General features: G+C 53.6%; 12 protein-coding genes across 12 annotated transcripts; 5 read left to right on the forward strand and 7 right to left on the reverse strand.

Annotated features, from left to right (window-relative positions):
* Positions 1-20: 20 nt before the first annotated feature.
* Positions 21-1,714, reverse strand: BZA70DRAFT_279200 (WD40-repeat-containing domain protein). The gene is made up of 2 exons (XM_064912741.1): positions 1,353-1,714; positions 21-1,301 (listed from the first exon to the last, which is right to left on the reverse strand). Exons 1-2 carry the CDS (start codon positions 1,555-1,557, stop codon positions 103-105), a joined length of 1,404 nt encoding a protein of 467 aa, XP_064768189.1. The 5' UTR covers positions 1,558-1,714; the 3' UTR covers positions 21-102.
* A 791-nt stretch (positions 1,715-2,505) lies between these two features.
* Positions 2,506-4,041, forward strand: BZA70DRAFT_289796 (transcription factor PAP1-domain-containing protein; the record flags this gene model as incomplete). Its single annotated transcript, XM_064914144.1, has 2 exons — positions 2,506-2,917; positions 2,978-4,041. The coding sequence occupies 2 exons, from the start codon at positions 2,506-2,508 to the stop codon at positions 4,039-4,041; spliced, it is 1,476 nt and encodes a 491-aa protein (XP_064768190.1).
* Positions 4,042-4,189: 148 nt separating this feature from the next.
* BZA70DRAFT_257773 (uncharacterized protein) lies at positions 4,190-5,183 on the reverse strand. The gene is made up of 2 exons (XM_064910827.1): positions 4,640-5,183; positions 4,190-4,582 (listed from the first exon to the last, which is right to left on the reverse strand). The coding sequence occupies exons 1-2, from the start codon at positions 5,120-5,122 to the stop codon at positions 4,262-4,264; spliced, it is 804 nt and encodes a 267-aa protein (XP_064768191.1). The 5' UTR covers positions 5,123-5,183; the 3' UTR covers positions 4,190-4,261.
* BZA70DRAFT_279205 (uncharacterized protein) lies at positions 5,165-6,333 on the reverse strand. The gene is made up of 2 exons (XM_064912742.1): positions 5,744-6,333; positions 5,165-5,669 (listed from the first exon to the last, which is right to left on the reverse strand). Exons 1-2 carry the CDS (start codon positions 6,221-6,223, stop codon positions 5,349-5,351), a joined length of 801 nt encoding a protein of 266 aa, XP_064768192.1. The 5' UTR covers positions 6,224-6,333; the 3' UTR covers positions 5,165-5,348.
* On the reverse strand, positions 6,324-7,422 carry BZA70DRAFT_175132 (uncharacterized protein). The gene is made up of 2 exons (XM_064909887.1): positions 6,834-7,422; positions 6,324-6,777 (listed from the first exon to the last, which is right to left on the reverse strand). Exons 1-2 carry the CDS (start codon positions 7,314-7,316, stop codon positions 6,448-6,450), a joined length of 813 nt encoding a protein of 270 aa, XP_064768193.1. The 5' UTR covers positions 7,317-7,422; the 3' UTR covers positions 6,324-6,447.
* A 226-nt stretch (positions 7,423-7,648) lies between these two features.
* BZA70DRAFT_289800 (Manganese/iron superoxide dismutase) lies at positions 7,649-8,689 on the reverse strand (the record flags this gene model as incomplete). Its single annotated transcript, XM_064914145.1, has 3 exons — positions 7,649-8,149; positions 8,221-8,345; positions 8,419-8,689. 3 exons carry the CDS (start codon positions 8,687-8,689, stop codon positions 7,649-7,651), a joined length of 897 nt encoding a protein of 298 aa, XP_064768194.1.
* Positions 8,690-9,108: 419 nt separating this feature from the next.
* BZA70DRAFT_311002 (uncharacterized protein) lies at positions 9,109-9,791 on the forward strand (the record flags this gene model as incomplete). The annotated part of the gene is made up of 3 exons (XM_064914936.1): positions 9,109-9,456; positions 9,527-9,674; positions 9,753-9,791. The coding sequence occupies exons 1-3, from the start codon at positions 9,266-9,268 to the stop codon at positions 9,789-9,791; spliced, it is 378 nt and encodes a 125-aa protein (XP_064768195.1). The 5' UTR covers positions 9,109-9,265.
* Positions 9,792-9,793: 2 nt separating this feature from the next.
* On the reverse strand, positions 9,794-13,152 carry BZA70DRAFT_295638 (serine/threonine protein kinase). Its single transcript, XM_064914496.1, has 5 exons — positions 12,750-13,152; positions 12,554-12,650; positions 12,443-12,492; positions 11,809-12,382; positions 9,794-11,746 (listed from the first exon to the last, which is right to left on the reverse strand). Exons 1-5 carry the CDS (start codon positions 12,795-12,797, stop codon positions 9,978-9,980), a joined length of 2,538 nt encoding a protein of 845 aa, XP_064768196.1. The 5' UTR covers positions 12,798-13,152; the 3' UTR covers positions 9,794-9,977.
* Positions 13,153-13,345: 193 nt separating this feature from the next.
* On the forward strand, positions 13,346-14,747 carry BZA70DRAFT_279215 (autophagy protein Apg5-domain-containing protein). The gene is made up of 5 exons (XM_064912743.1): positions 13,346-13,704; positions 13,768-13,904; positions 13,968-14,245; positions 14,310-14,450; positions 14,509-14,747. The coding sequence occupies exons 1-5, from the start codon at positions 13,576-13,578 to the stop codon at positions 14,700-14,702; spliced, it is 879 nt and encodes a 292-aa protein (XP_064768197.1). The 5' UTR covers positions 13,346-13,575; the 3' UTR covers positions 14,703-14,747.
* Positions 14,748-16,303: 1,556 nt separating this feature from the next.
* On the forward strand, positions 16,304-17,492 carry BZA70DRAFT_279218 (S-adenosyl-L-methionine-dependent methyltransferase). Its single transcript, XM_064912744.1, has 2 exons — positions 16,304-16,554; positions 16,622-17,492. The coding sequence occupies exons 1-2, from the start codon at positions 16,328-16,330 to the stop codon at positions 17,439-17,441; spliced, it is 1,047 nt and encodes a 348-aa protein (XP_064768198.1). The 5' UTR covers positions 16,304-16,327; the 3' UTR covers positions 17,442-17,492.
* On the reverse strand, positions 17,493-19,326 carry BZA70DRAFT_279219 (uncharacterized protein). The gene has a single exon (XM_064912745.1). It carries the CDS (start codon positions 19,201-19,203, stop codon positions 17,647-17,649), a length of 1,557 nt encoding a protein of 518 aa, XP_064768199.1. The 5' UTR covers positions 19,204-19,326; the 3' UTR covers positions 17,493-17,646.
* A 1,516-nt stretch (positions 19,327-20,842) lies between these two features.
* Positions 20,843-25,373, forward strand: BZA70DRAFT_175345 (uncharacterized protein). The gene is made up of 5 exons (XM_064909891.1): positions 20,843-21,252; positions 21,330-21,460; positions 21,542-21,647; positions 21,699-22,282; positions 22,343-25,373. Exons 1-5 carry the CDS (start codon positions 21,000-21,002, stop codon positions 25,010-25,012), a joined length of 3,744 nt encoding a protein of 1,247 aa, XP_064768200.1. The 5' UTR covers positions 20,843-20,999; the 3' UTR covers positions 25,013-25,373.
* The last annotated feature ends 174 nt before the right edge of the window (positions 25,374-25,547 follow it).

The raw sequence follows: 25,547 nt of genomic DNA on the forward strand, positions 1-25,547 counted from the left end.
TTGATAAACTCTTTTAGGAAATGCATATATTGTAACATAATAAACTGAAATATGACGTAAAAAAACTATGATACAGAATGGTGCTTTTATGATGAAGAACAATCAAGCCTTCACGGTATCGAGATCGGTACCACGATTAACCTGCACCCGCTTATCCTCGCCCGCACTCACGATACCGACCTCGTGACTCCAATCGACGCCAAAGACCTTTGTCTTGACATCAGCTGTCCGCGTATCGCGGTCGATAACGTACAGACTTCTGTTTGCACGCACGTCCCACACACGCACTGTGCCATCGTGGGAAGCGGTCGAGAACATATAGTCTGACTCTGGACTGGGCGCGATCGAGACCACGAAGTTGGTGTGGCCGTGGAGGGTGCGTGTGGTTGTCTCGTCTGCGGCCGCGCGAGGGTCGTGCAGGGTTACGTGGCGGGCGGAGGAACCGCAGCAAAGGAGGGAGAGGCGGGGAAGATGAGCGATCGAGAGAAGCGAGAACGAGGTGGTTCGCGTGTCGACCAGAGCGGAGGTGACGAGATCCCAGGTTTTGATTGTATGGTCGAGCGAGACCGAGTATCCGACGGTGGAATCCTTTGCGTCAAAGATAACGCCGGTGACGGGCTCGGTGTGAGACTCCATGAGCGAGATCGGACCGCGCGAAGGAAGCGCCGATTTCCGCCGACGCTTGCCGGTGGGCTCGCGGGTTGAGACAGTCACTGTGGCAGGAGGCGCCTGCTTGTAGTTTGTGTTCCACAGACCGACGATGCAGTCGGCACCAGCGGAGAGTACTCTTGAGGTGGAGGAGTCAGCAGCGACGCTGTTGACGGCAGCCTTGTGACCGGTGAAAATGCGTGCGGATCCGACCGCAGCAATAGTCTCATCAGTGTCGTCTTCGTCGTTTGTGGTCGCCGATTCATCGGGAACTTTCCAGATCCGGATAGATCTGTCCATACTACCAGAAACGATCTTCTTGCCGTTCTCAAAAAACTTGACACTCTTAACAGGCGCGGTATGTCCGGCAAACTCAGAAGTGACCTGTCCAGCCAGCGACCAAGTCCGCACGATTCCATCGTAGCATCCAGAGACGATAGGCGCTTTCGCGACCGGCATCGACTTTAGAATGTCGACAGATGAAACCCAGTCGGGATGAGAGTAAGAGGCAAGGAAGGTAGGCGGTAGAATAGAGCGAGTGTACTCGAGTTCGATTGTGCTCTCGGACGAGAGACCTTTGCTGGTGATGTAGTCGAATAGCGAGACGCGGAGGAGCTCGCCGTTGATCAAAAAGTCGAACGGAATCGGTTTTTCTATAAAGGTTAGCACACGCACAAAGACAGAAAAAGCAATATGAGACATACCGGTATCAAGCAGATGGTTAACAACTTCAGAGAGACCATACCGCTTCAGCGACAGCGGCACAAACAGAGGCACATCAGGAACAGATACGGACTCGTCGCGCGTCTTGAGCGTAATCTTGATCTGCCCGGTACCGGGATCACTGCTGCCTGCATTGCCGGGCTGCTTCGACAGCTCGGCCAAATCACTGGCTACAGCTGCAGACATCTTTTATTTTGTCTGTATATTTTCAATAGTCAGATGTGGGGGTTGTAGAGAAGCACTGCAGTAAGAGCCGACGAAGCAGAGAATCGAAAAATATTTTTGAATTCGGCGGTTGGGAGTTTTTTTCTTCATTCAAGTCACGTGACAGTGAATTAGATAAGCCTTGTCATTTTTTCAGATGAGTCGGAGGTGTCTGTGGTTTCGTTCATTTGTAACAGTGTTTACTTTAAAAAGGGAGAAGAGCATGTAGAATTGACTGAGCAGCAGATATTCGCTGCTGGAAGATTAATGATGCTGCAGCAGGACAGATATGCTCTCTGCTGAAACCCCCCTGCACTCCACACGGCAGGCAGCTGCGACGGCGACGGGGTCAATAACCTGCTCTCCGCGAGCTTCGCGCTGTTCAGGGCGCAATTAGACGACCGCGAGACCTGCTGCCCGAGAGCCAATATCGAGTCTTCATCTTCATGTGTCTGTCAGCAGCAGCAGCATCCGAGGATGATGCCATCGGCGAGCTGGAACCTAACCCGAAGTCAAACCGGGAGTCCGCCGTCGCTTACAAAGCTCAGAGAATTCTGCTTCTGGAAGCGCAATGAGTCGAGTGAATACAGCAGAAAGTCGAGATATCTGCGAGAAGACAAGTAAAAGCCTTCAAATACATCTTCAAGACTCGAAACCTGCTCTTTGGGGAGTCCGACTGCACCCGAACACGAGCTCGCCGAGAGCAGCAGTAACTGCAAATCCGGACTCAAATCTGCGCGGTGCTCAAATCTTCGCCACATTTCCGCAGCGAGTCGTCTCCTCCACCTTTCTACTGCTCTCTTCTCTCCCACTGCCATCACTCTCCCTCCGCCCTCGCACTCCACACCGCTGCTCTTCTCTTCTCTCGAGCCTGTATCTAGCTTATAGTTGCTCTTTTTCGAAGCTCAAGAAGAAGAAAATCGAACAACAATGGCGGCCGCAAACGATTTCCCGTTCCTGGACGACAACAAGCGCTTTCTCGCGTCTCTCGAGTCCGCGGACTTCCTCGGCGATTTCTCAGCCTACTCAAACGGCGCCTTCCCAGCCATGACCTTCGACGACAATCTTGATCCGTCAACTCTTTCGTCTTTGCCGGACTTGCCGGGCTCGACCAACATTCTCTCCACCAACTCGCTCAACGGCGATAGCGCAGCTTCCACCGCTTCTTCCTCCTCCTCGCCCGCCACCTTTCCTTCCAACACCAGCACTAAGAACGGTGCACTTTCGACCGGCAGTAGTGTTTCTGCTCAGCCTTTGAAGATATCCGAGAATGATAAGCGTAAAGTTGGAATGGAGTTCATCTCAGACGATGATCTCTCCGAGAACGAGAGCAAGCGACGAGGTAAGCTCTCCTATTTGGTTTTGTCTTTTTTAAGCACAGATGCTAACCCAATCCACCCAGACCGAGGAACCGCAGATCCTGAGGAAAGGAGAGGACCGGGCAGAAAATTAGTGACCACGGAACCATCAAACAAGCGCAAGGCGCAGAACCGCGCTGCACAGCGTGCGTTCCGAGAGCGCAAGGAGAAGCATCTACACGACCTCGAAGCCCGCGTGGCCGAGCTCGAGAACGACGCTCACTCGATGTCGACTGAGAACCAATTTCTCAAGAAGCAAGTTGATCGTCTACAGGTCGAGCTGCGAGAGTACCGTAAGCGGCAGGCGTCTGTATCAGCAAAGTCGTCACCCGCTGCGTCGACCTCTTCGAGTGCAAACTATGCGGCCCCTTTCACGTTCGAGTTCCCTCTGTTTGGAGCCGACCCGCGTCTAGCTAAGCTTGACAAGGGAACCCCGCGGTCGTCTGTCGCTTCACCCGAAAGTGCGCCCGCGAGCGGAGCCGGAAACGTGATGTCGTCAGCAAACTACTCGCCAGCTACAAACCTGAGCACAAACCTGTCGCCCGCGTGGTCGGCCAACTCGCCGAACCAGTCGCCGTCGTGGAATGTTGCGGGAGTGCCACACCCGGCGAAACACGAGACCGACTTTTGCGCGCAGTTGTCGATGGCGTGCGGAAACCGCGAGAACCCGATCCCGCGGGCGCACTCACAAGGAATCCTGAGTCCACCCTCGTTTGACACTGACTTGTTTTCCGAGTACCGGGACCCGATATTTGGAAACACAGAGGAGGAGTTTCAACTTCCCGAGTTGGTGGACGAGGAGCTGTTTGAGGAGAAAGACAACCGGAGTAGCAGTAGCAGTAGCAGCACCCGCAGCGTGAAGGGCAACGGCGTCGAGAAGGAGATCCGGATCAAGATCGAGAACGACGACGAGGTAGTCCCGGCTGAAAACAAGCCGCTGATGGGCTGCACTGCGCTGTGGGATCGTATCTCGATGCACCCCAAGTTTGAAGATCTCGATATCGACGGACTGTGCTCTGAGCTGCGGTCGAAGGCCAAGTGTTCAGAGTCTGGTGTTGTCGTTACCGAAGATGATTTGAACGACGTGCTCAAGAAGATTGAGGCGTAGTCTCTTTATTATCACAACATATACAATACCAAAAAAAGAGTGTTCTGTGCTCGGTTTATGATTGCTTTAGTTTACCCTGGTGTTTTTGGTTTGAGTTTGTTTTCTTGATTTTATCTGTTCTGGGTTACAATCGTTATTTCTCTCGCTATATCTTGTATGCTATATTATGTCCTATTGTACTAATTGAAGCCTAGTATTCTCAGACTGAAGTAGAAAGTGTTCAGCGCTCCTCAGCATAGGCATCCTGGAACAAATCCTGACTTCCAAACAACATCTTCATATGCTCATCAAGATACTCATACTGCGGCCGGCTGTAAACCTGCGACCCACTGCACTCGATCGTCTCCGCCGAGATGTTTGAGTCAATGATCTTGTCGAAGGCCGACATGATGGTCGACATGGGCGTCCAGTGCTCCTTGGGAAAGGCGTCGACGACTTCGCGCGGGACAAGCGGGGTGAGGACTAAACCAGGGCAGACGGCGTTCACTGTGATGTTTTCTTTGCGCACGATGGCGCCTGCTGAGCGGACTAGTCCGACGATCTGTAGAGAGAATGTTAATTGGAGCTTGGAATGGGTTTTCGCACAAGAGAGACATACGGCATGTTTGGAGGAACAGTACTCTGGATTCGAAGGATGCGCATAAAACCCAGCGCTCGAAGCAGTCATGATGATCTTGCCGCTCGGTCCACTGGGGTTTCGCCGCATATACCACAACGCCTGGCGGAATCCATACAGCGGGCCAAACAAGTTCACCCCAAAGACCTTGAGATTCAAGGGCTCAGGCCCGTTCGGGTTATCTTCGTAGAGCGCGTCGGTGTCGGAGATGCCTGCGTTGAGCGCGACGAGATCGAGGCGTTTGTGTTTAGCGTGCGCGTACTTGAAGAGTTCGGCCTGGTTCTGCCAGTCGCTGACGTCGGATTTGAAGAACGAGAAGGTCTTTGGATCGAGGGAAGAGGTCAGGTCCGAGGCGGGGGGCTTGAGGTCTGCGATCACGACGTGGGCGAATTGGCGGCCGAGCAGGTTCTTGACGAGGTTGAAGCCCATGCCCGAAGCGCCTCCGGTGACGATAGCTACAGACATTTTGGTGGTGAGGTAAATGCTGGTGGGGAGGGGGTGAAGGTGGGGGAGAGGGGGATTGCGGGGGAGCGGTGAGTTTTATGGGGAACTCGCAGACTCGGAAACGGCAGGTTCCGAGGACCGTTGCATTGTGCGTCACAGCTTCGGCTCGACCTTTTATTACCACAAACAGCAACAGCAACAACAGCAACTACATTCTTCCTTTTACATCGCGACTACTTCCTTGCAATTACTTCTTCTCGTACGCCTTCTCAAACAACTCTTTGCTCCCCTCAAACAAAAACTTCATATGCGCGTCCAAGTACTCCAGCTGCGGCCGGGCAATGACCTGCGCGCCGCTGCACTCGATCGCCGCGCCCGTGATGCCGGAGTCGATGACGAGGTCGAAGCCGGCCATGATTGTCGACACCGGCGTCCAATGATCGGGCGGGAACGCGGCCACGATCTCTGGCGGGACGAGCGGGGTTTTCACGATGCCGGGGCAGATGCAGTTCACGGTGATGGTCTCGTCGATTAGAGATGGTCCGAGCGAGCGTACGAGGCCGACGACCTGCGGAGATGAATCATCAGTGATCAGTAGGCAGAAAGAGGAGGGAGAGGTAAGAGCAGCGGGGATCGACTTACACCGTGTTTGGCTGCACAGTATTCCGGATTAGCAGGATAGGCGTAGAACCCCGAGCTCGAAGAAGTCATGATGATCTTCCCACTCGGTCCACCGGGGTTCCGTCGCATATACCACAGCGCCAACCTGAACCCATACACAGGAGCGTAGAGATCGACCTCAAAGGTCTTCATATTGAGCGGCGCAGGCGCATCAGGCGTGTCCTCGTAGAGCTTGTCAGTGTCCGAGATGCCCGCGTTGAGCGCGACGAGGTCGAGCCGGCCAAAGTTCGCGGACGTGAACTTGAACAGCGCCGCGAGGTTGTCCCACGAGCTCACGTCGGTTTTGTAGAAGATGGCGCTGGGGCCGAGCTCGGCGAGCACTTCTGCCGAGGGCGGGTTGAGGTCCGCGATCACGACGTGGGCGTATTTGCGCGCGAGGAGGTTCTTTACGAGGGCGAGGCCCATGCCGGAGGCGCCTCCGGTGACAATTGCGACAGACATGAGGATGAGAGATGGTAATTGAGAGAGATGGTGAGAAAGAGGAGAAGAGGAGAAGAGAAGAGGAAGAGAAGGAAGAAAGCGGGGGGCTGCGGGGTCTAAAGAACCTGTAATGGGCGGACTATTTATGCAGGCCTGACAACCTGTTGCTATCTACTGTTTACTTCGGGCAGTTAGCTGCTCGGGTGAGATCACGATATCATTACAGCTAAATCCTACGACAACCACTACTTTCCCTGACTCTTCTTGGAGGCGTTGAGAAACAGATCATAGCTCTTGCCAAACAGAAACTCCATATGCTCGTCCAGATACTCGTTATCCTTCCTGTCCACGACCTGATCGCCGCTGCACTCCGCCATCTCGCCGTATCGATCCGTGTCCAGGAATAAGTCAAACCCGCGCATGATCGTCGGCACAGGCGTCCAGTGCTCGTTTGGAAAGGCTGCAGTCACATTGGCGTCGACAATTGGCGTGCGCACGAGACCAGGGCACACGGCGTTGACGAGGATGTTGTCCTTTTTGGCGATGGGGGCAACCGAGCGAGCAAAACCGACGACCTGATAAGCTATTAGTATCACCATCACCAGTAAATATAAAAAATAGCAGAGCTTACTCCATGCTTTGCTGCGCAGTAAATCGGACTGGCAGGGAACGAGTAAAACCCAGCGCTAGAAGCAGTGAATATAATCTTCCCGCCGGCCTCGCCAGGATTGCGCCTCATATACCACAGCGCGAGCCGGAACCCCATAATCTGCGCATCGAGATCGACAGTGACTGTCTTGAGATTAAGCGGCACGGGCCCGTCGTTGTCTTCCGCAAAGATGCTGTCTGTCTCCGCGATGCCCGCGTTCAGCGCGACGACGTCGATGTGTCCGAATTTCTCAAACGTGGACTTGAACAGCGCGGACTGGTTGTCCCACGACGTCACGTCGGTCTTGAAGAACGATACGGTTGAGTCGAGCAGAGATGCGACGCTGTCTTCGGTCGGGGGCGCGAGGTCCGCGATCACGACGTGCGCGTATTTGCGGGCGAGGAGGTTCTTGACGAGCGCAAGGCCCATGCCGGAGGAGCCGCCGGTGACGATTGCTACAGACATTTTTGATGTTGATACGAAAACAAGAAGGAGAGAGGAGTATTGAGAAGGCAGAGCAGGATCATGAGGGGTATTTATGGAGGTCTCAATGAGGGGTAGTTGCAATGGTCTCGCGAGAACGGTTATCGCTCGAGATGCACAGCTAATTAAGTCAATCGCGGGGTCACCTGCCCAGTGCTCAGAATAGACCCTTCGAGTATCTCGGATGAATTCAGGATGCTGTATTCGTTGTTAACTAAAACAAAAGCGCATCAAGTGCAAAAGAAGATGTAAAATATCGAGATATATATATACATAGAAAACACAATTATACAACTATTCACACCTCACTTCGCTCAAAGACTGGCTCTCCCCTCCTTCGCCTCGTTGAACACCGACACCGAGCTAAAGCGCTCCTCGACCTTGTGCCAGTCAATCGACTTCCACCAGTTCTCAAAGTACTCCTCCTTGCCCTCGAACCCGTAGTCTGTCAGGTACGCGTGCTCCCACACGTTGATGCACAGCAGCGGCAGCGGCCAGTCCGGCCGTCTCTTGGCCCTCTGTCGCAGCATCGCCTCGTTCTCGCGCACAGAGTTCCTCGTCGCCTCCGACACGGGTCCGTTCATATCGACATTCATTCCGTGGGCGTCGTCGTACGGCGTGCCGGAGTTGTACGTCGCCGTCACGAAAAGCTGCTTGTTCGGGCCCTCCACGAGCCAGACGAAGCCGTTGCCGCACATCGAGCGCGCGATGCCAGACATGTGGTCTTTCAGCTCCTCGACGCCCGTGAAGTGCAAGTCGATGGCACGGCTGAGGGCGGGCAGCGGGCCGGTGGAGTCTTTACTGCTAGGTCCTTTCTATACACAGAGCGATGTTAACATGGTCTTCTTGCTGCTCTCCCCTTCAATTCACAAGACATAAAACATACCAGAGTGTGGAAGAAGAAATGGTTGTTGTGCGCAAGCGACGACCAGTTGAACAACACCGTCTCTTCCGGGTATCGCGCAGTAGCCAGCAGAGTATCAAAAGGCGAGATTCCATCATATTTAGTACCTACACCAATCAAATTAGCCCTTACTCCACTCAAACCCAAGTATAAAGCAATAAATAAGCAGCAGCAACGTACCGGCAGTAGCCTTCGTCAATTCATTGCAAAGATATTCCTGGTACTTGGTCCACGCAAGATCGAAGCCCTTGGCGCTGTACAGCGGCTCAATACCGTTTTGCCTGAACTTTCCCTCGTCCAAAAGGACCGGCTTCGTGTGAATTGCGGCGGCGGCCTGCCGCAGGCTGGAAATATTCGAGGCCAGCGGTCGGCATGAGACCTGCGGTCGGGTGCCGGTCGAGGCGACGCCGGACCGCAGCGTAGAGAAGAACGAACTCCGGGCTGCAGACATTACTTATCCTTTTCCTTGCTTTTGTTCTCGTTGACTGATTGTTCAGTTATGAAATATTCAACTGTCCGCTGATCTAGAAACGAATTGTTAGCCAATCGATATTCATTTCCGACACCTTTAGAAGCTGCAAACACCACAATGCAGACCCCTCTCTCGCCAGCACCATCGCCCACAGACATCATCATCAATCCCAACAAACACAAAACCGGCGTACCTATTATTCCTTTTCCGCAAGACAATGCACCCGATTCGCAGCGTTTACAGACCCGGGAGAAAAATATCGCGACCCTCCGTCAACTCTATTTTTTTTTCTTTCGTCGCTCAACCGACTTTCTCTCACTGCGCTGGGCTGGCGGAAGGTTACCCGGCGCAGGGGGAATTGGAGCAGGGTAACTGACTGCTAATCCCGAACTGGGAGGAGTAGAAGCATGTGGATTGGGATATGTTATAACTGGTATTCAGTTATAGTCAATCTCTCATACTCTAGCTGTGCTATGACATTGAACATTACTCTTCAGATATAGTCTGAAATCTAGCTATACACCGCATCACACACCCACCCTATCTCACCTCGCAATGAGCACCCCAGAGCCTCCCAAGATCAGGCCAGTGCAAGACCCGACCTTGAAACCGCGCCGGCCAAAAGGCCAGGAGAAATCTTCGGATGAGGATCCGGATGTTATCTTGAAGCGGTTCGAGGCCGATGGGGTTAACCAGATGTATCCCGACGATCCGAAGGATAAACGCCATTTCGAAGCGATGAAAGCGTATGTCTATGCCTCCATCATTATCAAGACAGATCGAGTTGGCTGACCTGAAATTATTCCTGATATGCAGCAAACAGACGTCAAAGTTCTACGACCCGTGCAAGTTGAGTGCTCAAATGTCGCTGAGCTGTCTCGACCGTAATCGATACAACACCAAGCGCGCAAAGGAAAACTGCAAGGAGTATTTCGAAGCCTACAAGGAATGCAAAACTGAATGGGTCAGTCGCATACTCCTTCTTTTCAATCTCTTTCTTTCCAATATCTGGAACTTATACTAACGGTCCGTTGCTTAATAGCTTGCGTCAAGGAGAAACTACCGAAGACAAGAGAGTTGAATGTCTCTTCAACGTCTATTGTAAATATTCTCAACACTTCATATCTCCCCAAATCAACGTCCATCTTGTCTATATACAATCAAATGAACCAACCAAAAACATATAAAACCAGATACCACCAATGGTATTCAGCGTAAACAAAAAGAACAAAAAATACACCAAAATACTAATCATACCAACACTCTATCAACTATTCGGCACCAGTTTTATATCTGCTCCCTCCTCATCCGAGTACTCCCCCTCCTCATCTACCGCCTCGATCCCGTCCCCGCCATCATCTTTCTTCTCCGTGCCATCCCTGTACAATGCCGGCTCGCTCGCGTCCTCGGGCACGCCTTTCCGTCCGCGGACGCCGCTATTCCCGGATCTGAACCCCATCATCCGCCGTCTGGGCTGCGTGGGCTCGTTAAAGAACGTGTCGGCCGAGAAGTTTCGCCCGCTGCCGGATTTGTAGAATACAGCCTCGTTGCTGAAGCGCCCTTTGACTGCCCGCTGCTGCTGTGTCGAGGCATACATCGGTCGCGGGGTGCCGAACGATGCGGTCGCGGTCGAGCGAGAACTCACGCTGCTGTTGTCGTCCTCGTTGCTTGACCTCCGATGTCTTGAAAACTTGGGCCGGCGCCGCTGGTGGTCGAAGCCGTCCGACACTGTGGGCGTGGAGGGGTTATACCGCAAGCTAGACCTCGGCGAGCGTGAGGTGTTCATCGACGAGATCGAATTACTCGACGTACTTGATTTCCGCGAAAACGTCGATCGGCGCGGGTTCGACGACCGCAGCGACGAAAACGACGACGAGGTCGACGTGCGACTTATGCCGCGGCGCACGCGGCCAGAGTTTGGCGACGAATGCCGGTCGAGCGAGACAGACCGTCGCGAGTCGGACGAGTGCATGCCTGTCATTCGCAGAGAGGATAGACTGCTTCTGTTCCGGGTCGAAGAGCGGTCGCGGCGGATATGTTCTCCGCCGTCAGTTAGCGATCGGGATAAGGACGCAGGCTTTGACAGGCCTTGTACGCCGTTGCCGACTGCAGGTGCCGTTCCTGCCGCGGTTGCTGTCGACGAGGTTGCTGCTGACGCCGCTGCTGCTTGATCCGCTGATGTCGGCCTACTAGCTGTGTGTGCAGGCGAGGACCTGTTCTCATGCTTACTTGCATCACCCGCAGGCTTCTGCTGCTGCTGCCGCCCGCCCGTACCGACAGGCGAGTTCCTTCCCAGCAAACCGCCCCGGTGATGGTCAGATGCAGGGCTCTGCGATTTATGAAGCGACAGAAAGCTCGATATAGACGGCCGTCTACTCGACGAGCTCGTTCTCTCGCCCGACCGCAAGTGGCCTGAAGGTCCGCCGCTGCCGCCGGAAGCCGATCCCCACTGTTTAGGGTGCGCGAGGACATCAACAATCTCTCGAAACAGATTGCTGCGATGCCTCCGTCTCGGAGACGTCGCGCCCTCGGAATGGCCACCATCAGAAGGTGCGGGCGCATTAGCGGCCTCTTCGGCCTGACTTCTTATCGTCTCCTCCAGCGTTTGCGTCGATTCATCCACCGGATCCTCGACATGCACCGGCTTCTGGAGCGGGATCGCCGTCTCGGTACTCGCCCGTCGGCTGAGCGATCCCTCCGTCGACCGTTTATATCTCTCCGACCTCCGTTTCTTCTTTGACCGTTTCGACTTTCTTTGCTCGTGCTCGACAATCAACGCCCACCAGCCAGCCAGGTTATCGCATTTCTGCTGCAGAACGCTCTCGCGCATCGCGTCGATGTCGATGTACGCATGACGCAGGCGGTCGAGGATGTCGCGTTCGAGCTTGGTGGAGAAGGGGGGTGGTTGCAGGATTAGCAGTTGAGAGATTTGCTCGCCGCTGTATTGCGATAGGAACGGGTGCTGCAGGATTTCGGTCGCCGATGGACGTGTACTCGATCGCTTTGACAGGATCGATTGGAGCAGGTTGAGAGCGTCTGAGAAATAGTTAGCACTAGGTGATTAATTTTATGAAGCATGTACTGGAAATAGTCTGTACCTTCAGGCAAAAAGTCAGGATAATCGGGGTCATCGTTTGATATCCTTAGTCTCGTCTGCACCTCATCTTCCTCATCAAACGGCAACTCGCCACACAAAAGCGCGTAGAGAATAATTCCGAGTGCCCAGACATCGACCGCCTGTCCATGATACTTCTCGCCCAACACCATCTCCGGCGCGGCATAACAAATCGTCCCGCAAAACGTCTGCAAGAGCCGTTTCGGCTCGCACTCGCGCGTGAAGCCGAAATCGCACAGCTTGACGCGGTCGTGTTTGTCCATCAGGATGTTTTCGAGCTTGAGGTCCCGGTGCACGATGTTTTTCGTGTGGATGTACGCGACTGCGCCGCAGAGCTGGGCGAATATCCGCTGCACTTGGTCGGTTGAAAGACGGCCGTGGCGGAGGACGTAGGTGTAGAGTTCATCGCCGGGGCAGTACTCGAGCACAAGCCAGACGAGGGTCTCGGTGATCACGACCTCGTAGAGACGAGCGATATGAGGATGCAGAAGTTGGCGGTAGTGGTGGATTTCACGGGCAAGATTGAGATCTGACTTTTCAGCAGATTTGAGCACGACCTGGTATCGACGTGGTCAGCAGCGAATCGTCGATCTTGTGAATAAAGTGGGGAATCATACCTTTGTTCCAGTCAGTTTGTGTGTGGCCAGATATACCTTTCCAAAACTTCCTGTAGAGATATAACGGTTAACTCCAGTTCTTATCGCCAGACGAGCGATCTCGACGCGTACCTTTCCCAATCATTCGGGATATCCTGTAATTTCCCACATTCTTCAAATCCTGATCGGTATTAAACTCCTCCAAAATTTGATTATACGATTCGACTAACTTCAGGTATAAAGAAAAACACGGTCAGCAACCATATCCACAATCATCAAAGCTGATAAGCCGCGGAAAAAGAAAAGGAAAAAAGCGACAGGAGAGTACCTTAGCCCGAGCATTTTGTACATCAGCTCTGTTACCGCCCGGAGCCATTCTCCAAATATTCAGATCGTCAATAGATCATCAGCCGGAGAAAGACCTCCTGAACGATATCTATGTGTGCAAGTGCACTGGGGGATCAGGCGGGACGGGCCACACGATGGTATTTATAACAAAATGCCAAAATCCAGGACGTCGGCTGGCAGTAAGTATATTACGGGTAATTCTCGATTTGATCGGATTTCCCACGAGGTATACCAAAACCCAAGCCCAGAAGTCTTTCCAACAGGTATATATCAGTCCTATGCAGTGCAGTAGTGGCCGTTGCTGCAGCCAGAGAGTATCGGGATCAGAAGTCACGATATCAGGTCCGAGGCCGTCTGGAAGCTCATCGTCATCTCTTCCATCATCGCCAATTTTGATCGCGCTGCGGCCGCCGACCCTGAGACATAATAAAATAGAAAACCTTACCCGGATCAATTTAAATCTGGCCCAGGCTGCGGGCGACTTATGCCGTAATTGCACTACTGCTTTGGGATATGTCACGTGGTTTATTGACGAGGACAATGACGCGTGAGGCATCGAGTAGACTGAGTGCAGACAGCCGTGGAGAGAGTGTATTCTATCGTACAGACACCGAGGCTCTGTCTGCTGTAGACTGTCTCTTGTTCTGATATCGCGACCAGGCTTTTCTCACTGAAATAATGGTAGTGAACGAGTGCCTCACGAACGCATAACCTCTGGCTTCTTTGATCTCCGCCAGAATATCCTCAACACGTCGCTGTTGAGATCCACCTCACCATACAAAACAAAGAAACAGAACGAGAGCTGGATGTCACTCTCAGCCTCTCCACTGTTCAAAGCAAAGTCTGATCTAAGACGCCGAGTATGGGACGGTGTTGTGCCGATTCAGATCATTCTTGCCGCAGACGAGGCTAGAATGAGCGTTGATCCCTATTATGTACTGGTTTTTATCTTGTTAGCATTTTGATCGAGTGGGTTACTGACTATGAGTGGAGCATAGATCAACGCTTCGAGGATATCGTATTTTCCGCTGCTGTTTCCTCAGATCACTGCTTATTTCAAGCCATATCTGCGGGATCCTGACTCTGCTGATTCGCTTGAATGGTGGCTTGAATTCGAAGACGTGCCTCTTCGTTGGTATGCTCTCCTACCAGCCTCATACTTCCTGATCCAGGTTCTGATGCCTCTAACACTCGCTAGGAACTGGCCTATCGGACTGCTCTACGATCTCCTCACAGGCCTCGACCCATCCCAATCCGACAACCCAGATCACGACTGGCATCTCCCATGGACGCTTGTACTCCACCACAATCGGTACCCTACCGAGACCCTGCTACGACTTCGGAATACTGGTGATTTAGTCGAAAACTGGGTCAACAGAGTGAAAGAGGCGGATTTCATCAGACGCGGAAACGCGACAACAGTTATGAATCTGTCAAAGGCGGACTCGACTAATCTGTGGAGCGGTGTCGAGACTCGTGAGTTCTTTCTTTACGCCGTCTGGTGAATTGGGGTTGTCTGCTAACGCTTCTAATAATCTAGATAATTATGACCTTTTCTGGAGTGTCGCAAAGAAACTCTTACCCAGCGAAACCAGCTCCCTTCGACATATCCCCATCAAAATCTATCTCCCCTCCTCAAACAAAGTTCTCCAGACTCTTGTTCCTCCACACTTATCTCCCAGTACGTTCTATCCCTCAATCTGCAAACTCTTGCAACCCTCCCGCTAACACCCCAACAGAAGAACCACACACAGTAGGCACCGCGCTGCACAAATTCCTCCCAGACCTATTCCCATCCCGCCGAACGTGTCTGCTCGCACGCCCGATCCTGCACGGCGCGTTTCTCGGCATGACTGTTCCGCTGGCGGAACTGCTGTCTGAGTGCATGTACACGGATGGATATTTGCATATTTGTATTGTTATGATTGCATAGAGGTAGTTTTTAATAGGATAGAGTATCTATTATACAAATCTTAACTCTTCGATCTCTATAAACTTATCGTACAGCCACCTAACTATCCACATACTCGATCCCCTTATATATATCCCTGAGTATATTACTCTCTCCAGCTTGTCTCTTCCGAGCTCGTCCTCCCGGCTTGGGCATATCGTACCGCTTTGCCTCCCAAAGAATGATATCTCCATCACTCGTCCCCGAAAACAGCTCGACAAACTCAGACCCTCTGCACACGAGCCCCTTTGTGCGTTTCAAAGTATTATGCGAGATCGAGAGTCGCCGCACAAGCCGTCCGGTCGTCACGTCAAAGATTAAAACGTCGCCGTTGTCGTTCGGGTAGAAAAGCAGCGGCGGCGCGCAGTCGTGCACGGGCGAGAGCACCATGTTGATGCCCTGTAGATACCGGTTGCGAATCAGCGGGCCAAAGTTGACGAGCGTGTTTGTGTCGCGCTCGGAAGAGACGTCGCCGTCGATCGACCATACGCGGATTTGCTCGTCAGTGCCGGTCGAGATCAGTTTCTGGCCGTCGGCGAGGAACGCGAGGCCGTTGACTACGCCGCGGTGGGACTTGACCTGGCTCAGCACCGAAGATGACGAAGATGAAAACGCTTCACGGTGGATACTGCTACCCCCGTTCGCGCCGCCGTGCGTGTTTTCGAGATTGAGCACGGTCAAGCACGCGTTCGAGCGTCTGATATCCCAAAGCCTGACTGTGCCGTCCGACCCGCCCGAGGCGAGCATGAACGGGTCCACAGGCGACCACTTCACAGCGTTGACTGTCGTGCCTTCGTGGCCTGTCAGCATCTGTGCAGCGGCCGACGAGCGCAGGTCGAGTAACCGGACGGGGTTGCAGTCCGCCGCGACGGCGACGAGACAGTGTTCTGCAATCGGCGAGACATCGTGCGCGTTGACGCGCGCGCCGAGCGAGAAATTATACACGTCCTCAAGCGTAGCGGAGTCCCATACCTTCACGGTCTCATCAAAGGACGAGGTAATAAACATGCCGTCGTCGAACGGCCACCAACTCGCGCACGAGACGCCATAGCGGTGTGCGGTTTTGGGAGGAACCCTTCCCACGAGCTCATACCGATGTCTCTGACCTTCTCTCGAGTACAAGTCCCAAATCAAAATCCGGCTATCGGACCCACCCGAGATCAGCAGTCGGTTGCGGATAGGGTCGACCGCGAGCGCGTTGACGGTGCCGGAGTGGCGCGTGGGGAAGTAGCGCAGCTCGGAGCGGACGAGGGTCGAGTATTGGTTCCTGAGCTGGGCGGAGCGGAGCTCGCGCGGGTGGGTGAGGCCGGTTTCGCGCGTGAAAAGAAAAGTTGAAAGCATGCATTCACATCTAGCTAGACTGCCGAGATTGCGTTTGCATACTCGAGCTTGTGGACGACTATTTGTTGTTGGTTGTCGATACAAGAGTCGAAGACAGAGAGCAAGTGTTCGCTATCGATAGACGGGCGTTGGGAGTAGGAAGTCGCAGAGTGGGGAGTTTTAGTCTTTATTTGTAAGCTGGCAACACTATTTCCACCCAAATAATATTTTTTTTTAGAAAATCTCGACATCCAACTGACCGAGACCTCCATACTTTAGTAGCAAAAATGACAGATCAAACAACGATACAAGAGCAAATATCCTCACTAGAGTCATCACTAGAGGCGTCTACGATCAACGACAGCTCAAGAACCTCTGAGGAGCCGGCTGAGAGACAGACAGAGGGACAGGAGCGGTCTAAGTGGGATATTCCACGGACAGAACGCGATGATCCGTTTCAGTTTGGACAGCGATTTCTTGAGAATGATGAGGCTGTTTGGGATCACAATGCTTGGTATGATTTTGGAAATATGGTCTTCTTGTTTTGCTTTGTTCATGTGGGATCTAATGGCGTCGTATAGGGATCATGTTGACTGGGACGAAGAGCACGCTCAACTAGCCCAGGAGAAAATCTCAGCGCAGCGCGAAAACCCCGTCAACAGTTTCGACAAGCATCTATACATGACCAACCCCTCGCGGTACTGGGACCTTTTTTACCGGAACAACAAGGCCAATTTCTTCAAGGACCGAAAGTGGCTGCAACTCGAGTTCCCGTCGATCTACGAGCACGCTACACAACCTGATTCCGGCAAAAAAATCATCCTCGAAGTCGGCTGCGGTGCGGGCAATACGATGTTCCCGATCCTGCACGCGAACAAAAACCCCGAGCTCAAGATCGTCGGCGTGGATTTTTCGCACCGCGCGGTCGAGCTCGTGCGCGAGTCTGCGGAGTTTGACGAGAATACTTGCGCGGCGGATATCTGGGACCTGGCGGACGAGACCGGGCGGTTGCCGGCGGGACTTGAAGAGGGATCGGTGGATTTCATTATCTTGATTTTTGTGTTTAGTGCGCTTGCGCCGACGCAGTGGGAGACGGCGGTGAAGAATATCGATAGACTGCTCAAGCCTGGTGGCGAGGTCTTGTTTCGGGATTACGGGCGGTACGATATGGCGCAGCTGCGTTTTAAGAAGGGGCGGTTGCTAGAGGATAGTTTCTACGTCCGGGGTGATGGTACGAGAGTCTACTTCTTCACCGAAGAGGAGTTGCATGAGATTTTTGGCAAAACACTCGAGGTCGAGAGGGTCGGGACCGATCGCAGATTGCTGGTGAACAGGAAGCGCAAGCTGAAGATGTATAGAGTCTGGCTGCAGGCAAAGTTTTTAAAAAAGGCAGATAATTAGTCTAAGAGTACTAGATGTTGTAAGATAATGAATAGAATATATATATAATATGAACCTGACTGTTAATGTACAAGGATATGCTCAAACCAAATGACACCAGTAAGCGAAAGATAAGCCCGAAAATGAGAACCACACGATGAATAAGTATACAGGAAACGCAAAACGATAAACGCAAAACGATAGGAATCACAAAAGTCAAACGAAATCAGCAGAAAATAGTGTCCAAGGATGATGCTATTCTATCAAGTTTCCAGCCCGAAGTCCACGTCCCCATTCTCTGCTGCTCGAGCGTCTTGTCCGCGCTAAGCTTGGCGTGCTTCTTCTGCTTCCACTTGCGGTTGCGGTCAGTAGAAGGATCCACAACGACGACCTGGCCAAGAGATACACCGAGGCCAAGGCCGCAGTAGTTCTTCGAGTACCGGAACTGCATGCAGGCCGGGTTTTCGTCGCAGGCCGCGCTGCAGGCGTCGAAGGAGGCGTAGTGCTTTGCGTCTTTTTGGTTTTCAGCGGTCTCGGCGCGGTGGCTGGCGACCGATGGGGCGGGATCGTAGATCGAGCGCTTGGAGCGGCTGGTGTAGACAATGTCGTTGGAAAAGTTGTTCCAGTCCTCTTTGACGGCTTCGAGATGAGGCCGAACAAAACGCTCGTAGATGTCCCGGTACCGTACGTGTCTGTTGCTGGCAGCAAACTCGCGCTCGACAGCATCGATCTCTTCAATGTCGCGGGGAGAAAGATGGTGGAAGCTCATGATGTCCGAGCAGAAGTTGTCGGTGTGGAATTGCACGGCCCAATGGGGCTCGCCCTGGAACTTGTGGTGCGAATAAGGGTACTCGTTGTCGCCGAGCGCGGGGTGAACGTTGTTGTCGAGCAGAACGCGCGAGATAAGATGGTCTCCACAGCAGTCCTCAAGAGCCTCAAGATCGTACATGTGCTCAATGTTGGGATTGCTGCCAAAGACCTTGTCCATGGCGGCGAGGGAGAGAACGACGCCAGAGCCGCCGTGGGCAAACTGGTCGTTGGCAGAGCCGACGATGGAGCCCATGTAGAGAGGCGTGCTGGGGTCGAGCGTAGAGAGCCACTGCGCCAGCTGACGCCAAAGAATGTAGCTGTCGGCGTCCAGAAAGACGAACCATTTGGTCTGGGGAAGGCGGTTGCGGTACGCGTCGGCGAGCATGGGGAGGTTCTTGAACTTGTCGATAGACCAATTGGGGCCGGCGACGGGTTGGTGCGGCTCCACGTGCGGATCAGGGACGGCGAGAGGCTGCTGCTGCGAAGTTGACGTGAAGCCATAGTAGTTACCGGTAGACGAGGAGGAGTCGGGCTGGGAAGCGATGCTCGCGTGTCTGTCGACGAGGCTGGAGACGTAGCGGTAGGGCTCGAAGTCCTCGGTCGACTTGAGGAAGTCAGAGCAGTTTGCTAGCGCGTCGACGACGTTGTGGCCGGCGATGCTGGCGGGGGAGTCCGAGTAGATCTGGAAGTGGTGCAGGTCACGGAAGGACGTGACAAAGTGGATTGGCACGCGCTGCCACATGACCGAGGAGCCGGTCTTCATGAGCACGGAGATGGAGTCGAGTGGGTCGGCGGCTGCGGTCGACGGTCGCAGGAAGGATGGGAGGGAGTAAACATTGAGGATCTCGCGCGCTGCTGGGGAGATAAAGGAGAAGAGGAAGAGCCAGCAAAAGATAAGGAAGATGAAGGCGAGGAGGGAGACGAGCTGGCGAGGCAAGGCGAGGCCGAGGGCAGGGTGCTTAGAGAACGCCATGGTGCGTGGTGGTGAAGGAGGCGGAGGAGAGGCGGAAGGAGAAGAGGCGGAGGAGGGCAGAAGGAGAAAATATAAGGCAGATACGGAGGAGAATAAGGAGAATACGAAAGCCGTTTGTGGACCGGGGAGCAGAGCCACGAACGGAGGCTAAAACTGCGAGCGGAGGGAAGAGTAGACGAGAGGCGCTTGCTGAAAGCGGTTAGCGCGTGGGTACGCCAGTAGTCAAAAACAAACTTATTGAAACCTTAACGTACCCGAGTTTTTTACGCTGCGGGAGTACCCTTGTTCACAGGGCTGATTGTAGCGTCGACGGTGCGAAGGGGGCCGGGATCTGGTCGCTAGAAAGCATTCAAACGGCTGAAGTTATTGCTGGGCGGTGCAAAGCTGGGATAGAGACGGCGATGGGGAGGAGTCGGTGTGAGCCGGAGGTTTGCGTACGCTTCCACCGAAGCATCGCATGTCGTAGCGTACACCCTCTCCGACCACTCCCACCGTGAGGTCTTTCCGGCTTTGGCCTTCGAATCCCAGCTCCGGCTAGAAGTAAGAGTGATTGCAAAACACAAGGCTGGCTCTCTTTCCGGAAGACGTCTGCTTCTTTGATGCTTCTGGGAAGAAGGCTGCATGGGTCCTATTTTGGTTTCGATACGATACTTCCACGTGCGCCACATTTTCTGCGGCTCATTCCACAGCGCTGGTGCAGTGATGGCTTAGCCGAGCAGAAAACAGGGACAGACAACCATATCACGGCCCTGGATGTGATGTCTCAGCGTCAGTCGGTATTCTGTTTTGTAGGCACTAGTTTGTACGGTGTCTGTGTGGTTCTGTGTGGGGTTGGTGAAGATGAACAGCAGCCATAGAGTCGGAGCGCGGTTGGGTGCATGACTCCTGCAGCCCTGCAGTCGTCACCTCGACTTTCCTGCACCACCACCACTGGCCAAGCACGGCCGGATGCTGGCTATTCGAACCCTGCCGGATAGAGATTCTCTGCGCATGTTTCTGATCTGGGCCTTGCCTTGCGCTCCTGGTATCATATAGTACACAAACCAAGATGTCAACTCAAACAACACAAACGACCTGTTTCCTGGAAACGACGTGAGGCTCCTGCGCAGAAGCCAGCCTTTGCTCGTGTCCGCATCAGGCGTCCCCGGCTCCGTCACTTCCTTCAACTTCCTCAGACCTCCTCCGGAAAGGAACGCGCGTTCTCGTCTGTTTGTTCTCTTTCTCTGAGTATTCGGTTCAAAGCCCGTACGCGGTCGGGGCCGCGCATCCGGCCGTGGTCGCTGCTCTGGCTAATTAATCCGAAACCGTTTCGTCCCCCTGCTCTACTCACTCACTCTTTCCCTCTCGCTTCCGCTGATCAACATCCACAAGAAATACCGCCTGATTGCACTATATCTTGCTGCATCTCTTGCGCCGTGTCTGCTGCTCTGTTTTTCGTATTCCCTCAGCCTCTGCAGTACCCCTTTGTTCTCAAACATGCTCGCGTTTTTACCACTAAGCACTTAGTCATACAGTGTCACGTGGTGCTGTAAACCTCCCAACGTCACCTGCAGTTGCGGCACCAACCGCGCCGCCGCCGATCCGCAGCAATGGCGGCTCCTGCTCGCGGCCCAAACAGTATTTACACGTTCACCACACACTCAAAACACCTCTTCCCCATCAAATCCGCCGCTTTAGAGCTTCTCGAAAGCCTCCCGGACGACGGCCCCTGCTCGTCTCCTCGGCCTGGTCCCTCGCATATCTCTTTATCTTTTTGTTTTGTTCCGTTCCCTGCCAGTCCCCCTACTCCGTAGACCATGGCGCAGGCCTACACCCTCGACCCCTCGCAGCAGACTGTCTACGTCGCCGTCCAGCAACCGCAGACTGTCTACTACGTCGAGGCCACCCCACCTCCCCAGCAGGTCATCTACCAGGTTCAATCGCCTCCGATAGCCACTCCGCAACCTCAGCAGCACAAGCGCATCGTCGTTCCCCCTGGCACTTATCTTCCTGGTACCCCGCTCGTCGTCGGATCACACAATGTTGTTATCGAACGATATCTCTCTGAAGGTAGATCCCATCTTCTCTCTCGATTCTCCACTCGTTCCTATCCCTCAATTACATCCTAACACTTCCTACTCCTACAGGTGGGTTCGCTCATGTCTATGTCGTGCGACTAGAGCACAGCATCCATGGCACCGATCTCGCCGTCTTGAAGCGCGTCGCCGTCCCTGACAAGGAAAGTCTAAACGTCCTGCGCATCGAAGTCGACACAATGGTACTCCAATCTCTCCATCCTGATCCTCAATCTCAATCTCTCTATTTGGATCTGTTTCTGATCTGTTCATTGTCTCTATAGAAACGTCTGAGAGGGCACCCCAATGCGGTGACGTACATCGACTCTCACGCCTCTCATCTCAAGGCTGGTGGATATGAAGTCTTTGTTCTCATGGAGTTTTGTTCCGGTAAGTCCCATTCTATGTTTTTCTGTAACTCCCTCTAATCTCAATCCATAGGCGGCGGCCTTATCGACTTTATGAACACTCGTCTGCAAAATCGCTTCACGGAATCAGAAATTCTCAAAATCTTCAGCGATATCGTCGAAGGAGTCTCCGGCATGCATTACCTAGAACCCCCTCTCATCCATCGCGATCTCAAAGTTGAAAACGTCTTAATCTCTGAATCGGGCAACTTCAAAATCTGCGACTTTGGTTCGTCATGCGAAGCCATTCCTGCGGGCAAAACCGGCCAGGAGTGTCGCGCGATCGAAGACGACATCCAGCGCCACACGACGATGCAGTACCGGTCACCCGAGATGGTCGATGTCTATCGCGGTCTTCCGATCGATGAGAAATCAGATATCTGGGCTCTCGGAGTATTGCTCTACAAACTTTGTTATTACACCACCCCGTTTGAGGAGCAGGGACAGCTCGCCATCCTCAATGCGACATTCACCTTCCCACCTCACCCTCAATATACAGATAGGCTGAAGAGGCTCATCAGCGTTATGCTGAGAGAAAATCCAAGAGATCGGCCGAATATCTATCAGGTCCTGAAAGAAGTCTGTCGCATGAGAGGTGTTGAGGTGCCCATTAGAGATGTACGTCTGATGCTTTATCTTTGTTTTCCCTTTTTTGATCGTTCTTTAACACTTTTGCAGATATATTCGGAACGTCATGCTAGCAGTAATCGTCCCCGACCCGCACCATCCTCAACCACTCCGAAAAAACAACACCAGTCGACACCCAGCATTGTTCAATACGAAAGCAGGACTTCAAAATCCTCGTCCCGGCAAAATATCCCCGAAATCAAGCCAATGCGTCGCGGTAGAGTACCGCCCCCGCAAGCCGCTACACCTGCTGCTGCGGCCGCACCCTCTCCGTCGATGCGCATCTCGCCCTTGCCAGCTCGCAAACTCAGTCATCACGAGGAGCTCGAATCCCCCTCTGAATTGCTCGATTATCCATCATATCTACCTCCTCCGTCTCCGCCGGCAGCTGAAATCGATCAGTCGGAGGTTGACGAGGCAGAAGCTGCTCTTGCTTCGCGGTTCCCTTCATTGAAAGACTCGCGGCCGCCCACGATCCGCAAGTTGTCGAAGAAAGCCTTTGACAAATTTGAGTCTGCGGCCGATGTTCCTCCACCAAAGCCAGCCCGTCCCAGCCTAGACAGCAACCGTACCTCTTCGTCTTCGTCAAACGTGATCAAATCTCCGCAGCCCAAGCGTCCGGTGCTAGTAGCCACCGGCACTTCAGAGACGGCGCAGAACAAGCGTGAGTTCTCCGACGGAAGCAGCCGCATGGCTCCGGTGATGCAGCGATCGAACTCTCGTCAAGACGACTACAGTTCCTCAGGTGATTTTGCGCCTCCGATGCGAGCGCCGTCGCGGGGCGCAATGACGCCGTCAGATTCGCGTCGCCCGTCACTTGATGCGTCGCGGAATCAAAGCAGTAGCGGCAGCTACAAGTTTCCCCACCGACCGCCGTCGTCTGCGTCTGGTCGAAAGAGCAGGCCGGTGAGCATGTTTTTAGACTCGAGCGTTGATTTCCTGCGCAACCTAGGTCGAAGCGAGAGTCCAGCCAACTCTGTCACCGGTGGCGACGCAACCGGCGCGCTGAGTGCCGTTTATACTGGACAGTCGCAGAAATCCGAGCACATCGAGTCGAATTTGGAATTTCTGAAGTCTTTGGACACCGGTGGCTCGAATATGGGCGGCAGCGAACGTCGGCAGTATACCGGCGGAAGCACCAAGGCCAGTGTGCCTGGCGAGATGCGCAGCGTGAGCGCTGGATCTACCACGGCCAAGCACAGTAAACGTGCGAGCATGCCGGTGATCAACCTGTCGAGCAAGTTAACCGGGAAGTTTGGCGAGGCGTTCAAGAAATTCGAGCAGTCTCCCGTGACGACCGGGACTTCAGTTGCAAGCGTGGCCGAGCAGCCGCCTCCATCGCCTCGGACTCCTAGATTGATGTCGTTTGAGCGCAGACGTACGCCGAGCCCGGAGAAGAAAAAGAAGGAGGACGAAGGTGTTGCTACGAATACTACTGGCGGCGGTGGGTTTAGAATGCATATGCGACGAGCTTCGTCGGCAAAGATCTTCAGACGCAGCTCATCGAACGGACGCAACGCGCAACCGCAAAAGACTGGCGAGCAGCAGCAGCAGCAGCAGTCGTCGACGTCGTCATCGATGAGTGCGCCGGCAATGGAAGCTAGCACGTCATCTTCGACGTCGTGGAATGGTGCAAGAGAGGCCCTGACGATTTCGGATGCGATGGAGAAACGGGCAGCGGCACGAAACCAGCGTGACAGCGATGCCGAACTGATGCCGCCCCCAGCAGCTATCGCAAAGCCTAAGCCGCCCGCGCCCAAACCTGCAGCGTCTGTTGCTTCGACTCCCGAGAAAAGTCGCGGGAGCGCGCCTGCGGTGCCGTTGAAGAGTAGCGGGGCGGCGTCGATGGAGTTTCCGATCAAGACGAGCGCGGCAGTCACAGGGACTGGCAGCCGCCGTCCTCGCGCGGAGAGTATTCAGAATCGGGTGCAGTCGCTTCTGGAGCAGAGCCAGTCGGCGCCGGTGTCAAAGTCCGCGTCCGGGTACGGCAAGTACACCGACCACGGGGACGACGAAAAGGCGCCGGAGACGGCGGGGATCAAGCGCGCAGACACGATCGGCGAGGTTGAGAGCGCGCTTGTGCCAGAGACGTATGTCGTGATCGAGCCCATGGGCGACGTTGAAGCCGAGCTTCTTGGCTCGTCGTCGAAGTTTGCAAACATCAAGGGTAGCGACGAAGCTGAGTTTGACGAGGCGAATTTCCTGGCGCAGGCGCGGCAGAAGGCGCATAGCCGAGCCAAGCAGCACCTGCATGAGGCCAAGAATCGCTTCGAACAGCGACACCATCATATCCGGACGCACTCCAAGAACCCTAGTCTGACGCTCGTCGACGTGCGCGCGGCATCGCCGTTCGAGAGTAGCTCGCGGTCGAGGCAGAGCACGAACAGTAGCGCGGACGGAAGCGCATGGGATCGGCCTGCGCCGCCGCCAAAGCCTGCAAAGCTGCAAGTGACTGGCGCGACGACGACGACGACCTCGAGCGTGACTAGTTCACCGGCCAGAAGTTCTGTGGCGGGCGACCTGTCGCCTAGGAAGGTGCATCAGCGGAAATTTGTGCATGACAACGCGGACGTCAAGGATTGGGAGGTTTCGTTTGAGAGGAAGTTCCCGAGTCTGCCGGGCGTGGATGTGGATGATGACGAGGAGATTGAGGTTGAAGGGTTGCTGGAAGATGATTTGTCGAGGATGGATATCAGAGAACGGGCGCGGCGGTTTGAGTAGCCTGGCATTATAGTTTTCTTCTCTTTCTTTTGAGTGTGTTTATGTTTCTTGGGACACGATTGGATTTCGATGGATGAAAGATATGGTTGCCTTTTATTTTTAATGTCATAGACCGCGCAGCGCAGCTTCCACTTCCCATTTCCGATCTTGATTCTTCACTTTTTTGTATCTTGTGCATATGCGTTCTCTTGTTCTTCTCATTTCATAGTTCCAGGTTTACAACGACGATTCATCTCAACTTGCCTTATTATTCCCTTTGTTATTTTCTCTCCAAGCATTACTTTCTTCCCTGTTTGATAAATAAAAAGCTTCATTTTGCCTTGCTAAAAACCCTCAGCTGGATTTATTATCGCGATGAGCCTGTGTGCTTCCGGCCCACGAACAAGCACGCTGAAGCATAAACGTCAACGAGCCAAATAACCTATTCAAACTAAATTAATCACCTTCCACAATGTTTCACCTGTCAATATGTGCCGGTAATTCAGAGGTGATTTACAGTTTTTAAAAGATATTAACTAACTACCTTTTTATTATT

Source organism: Myxozyma melibiosi, assembly GCF_037950935.1.
Source record: "Myxozyma melibiosi strain Phaff 52-87 chromosome Unknown BZA70scaffold_6, whole genome shotgun sequence".
Lineage (NCBI taxonomy): Eukaryota > Fungi > Ascomycota > Lipomycetes > Lipomycetales > Lipomycetaceae > Myxozyma > Myxozyma melibiosi.

Bases quoted from the DNA above. Each gene is read 5' to 3' on its own strand.
- BZA70DRAFT_295638 (XM_064914496.1), bottom strand. From the start codon at position 12,797: ATGGCTCCGGGCGGTAACAGAGCTGATGTACAAAATGCTCGGGCTAAG. The intron at 12,493-12,553 runs GTACGCGTCGAG...ATATCTCTACAG, and splicing joins ATCCCGAATGATTGGGAAAG to GAAGTTTTGGAAAGGTATAT. The intron at 11,747-11,808 runs GTACAGACTATT...ACTATTTCTCAG, and splicing joins TCCTGACTTTTTGCCTGAAG to ACGCTCTCAACCTGCTCCAA.
- BZA70DRAFT_279215 (XM_064912743.1), top strand. From the start codon at position 13,576: ATGTCACTCTCAGCCTCTCCACTGTTCAAAGCAAAGTCTGATCTAAGA. The intron at 13,905-13,967 runs GTATGCTCTCCT...AACACTCGCTAG, and splicing joins GAAGACGTGCCTCTTCGTTG to GAACTGGCCTATCGGACTGC. The intron at 14,246-14,309 runs GTGAGTTCTTTC...CTAATAATCTAG, and splicing joins GTGGAGCGGTGTCGAGACTC to ATAATTATGACCTTTTCTGG.
- BZA70DRAFT_175345 (XM_064909891.1), top strand. From the start codon at position 21,000: ATGGCGCAGGCCTACACCCTCGACCCCTCGCAGCAGACTGTCTACGTC. The intron at 21,253-21,329 runs GTAGATCCCATC...CTACTCCTACAG, and splicing joins CGAACGATATCTCTCTGAAG to GTGGGTTCGCTCATGTCTAT. The intron at 22,283-22,342 runs GTACGTCTGATG...ACACTTTTGCAG, and splicing joins TTGAGGTGCCCATTAGAGAT to ATATATTCGGAACGTCATGC.
- BZA70DRAFT_257773 (XM_064910827.1), bottom strand. From the start codon at position 5,122: ATGTCTGTAGCTATCGTCACCGGAGGCGCTTCGGGCATGGGCTTCAAC. The intron at 4,583-4,639 runs GTATGTCTCTCT...TTCTCTCTACAG, and splicing joins ACTGTTCCTCCAAACATGCC to ATCGTCGGACTAGTCCGCTC.
- BZA70DRAFT_279205 (XM_064912742.1), bottom strand. From the start codon at position 6,223: ATGTCTGTCGCAATTGTCACCGGAGGCGCCTCCGGCATGGGCCTCGCC. The intron at 5,670-5,743 runs GTAAGTCGATCC...TCATCTCCGCAG, and splicing joins ACTGTGCAGCCAAACACGGT to GTCGTCGGCCTCGTACGCTC.
- BZA70DRAFT_175132 (XM_064909887.1), bottom strand. From the start codon at position 7,316: ATGTCTGTAGCAATCGTCACCGGCGGCTCCTCCGGCATGGGCCTTGCG. The intron at 6,778-6,833 runs GTAAGCTCTGCT...ATAGCTTATCAG, and splicing joins ACTGCGCAGCAAAGCATGGA to GTCGTCGGTTTTGCTCGCTC.
- BZA70DRAFT_279218 (XM_064912744.1), top strand. From the start codon at position 16,328: ATGACAGATCAAACAACGATACAAGAGCAAATATCCTCACTAGAGTCA. The intron at 16,555-16,621 runs GTATGATTTTGG...GGCGTCGTATAG, and splicing joins GTTTGGGATCACAATGCTTG to GGATCATGTTGACTGGGACG.
- BZA70DRAFT_279219 (XM_064912745.1), bottom strand. From the start codon at position 19,203: ATGGCGTTCTCTAAGCACCCTGCCCTCGGCCTCGCCTTGCCTCGCCAG.
- BZA70DRAFT_279200 (XM_064912741.1), bottom strand. From the start codon at position 1,557: ATGTCTGCAGCTGTAGCCAGTGATTTGGCCGAGCTGTCGAAGCAGCCC. The intron at 1,302-1,352 runs GTATGTCTCATA...TAACCTTTATAG, and splicing joins TAACCATCTGCTTGATACCG to AAAAACCGATTCCGTTCGAC.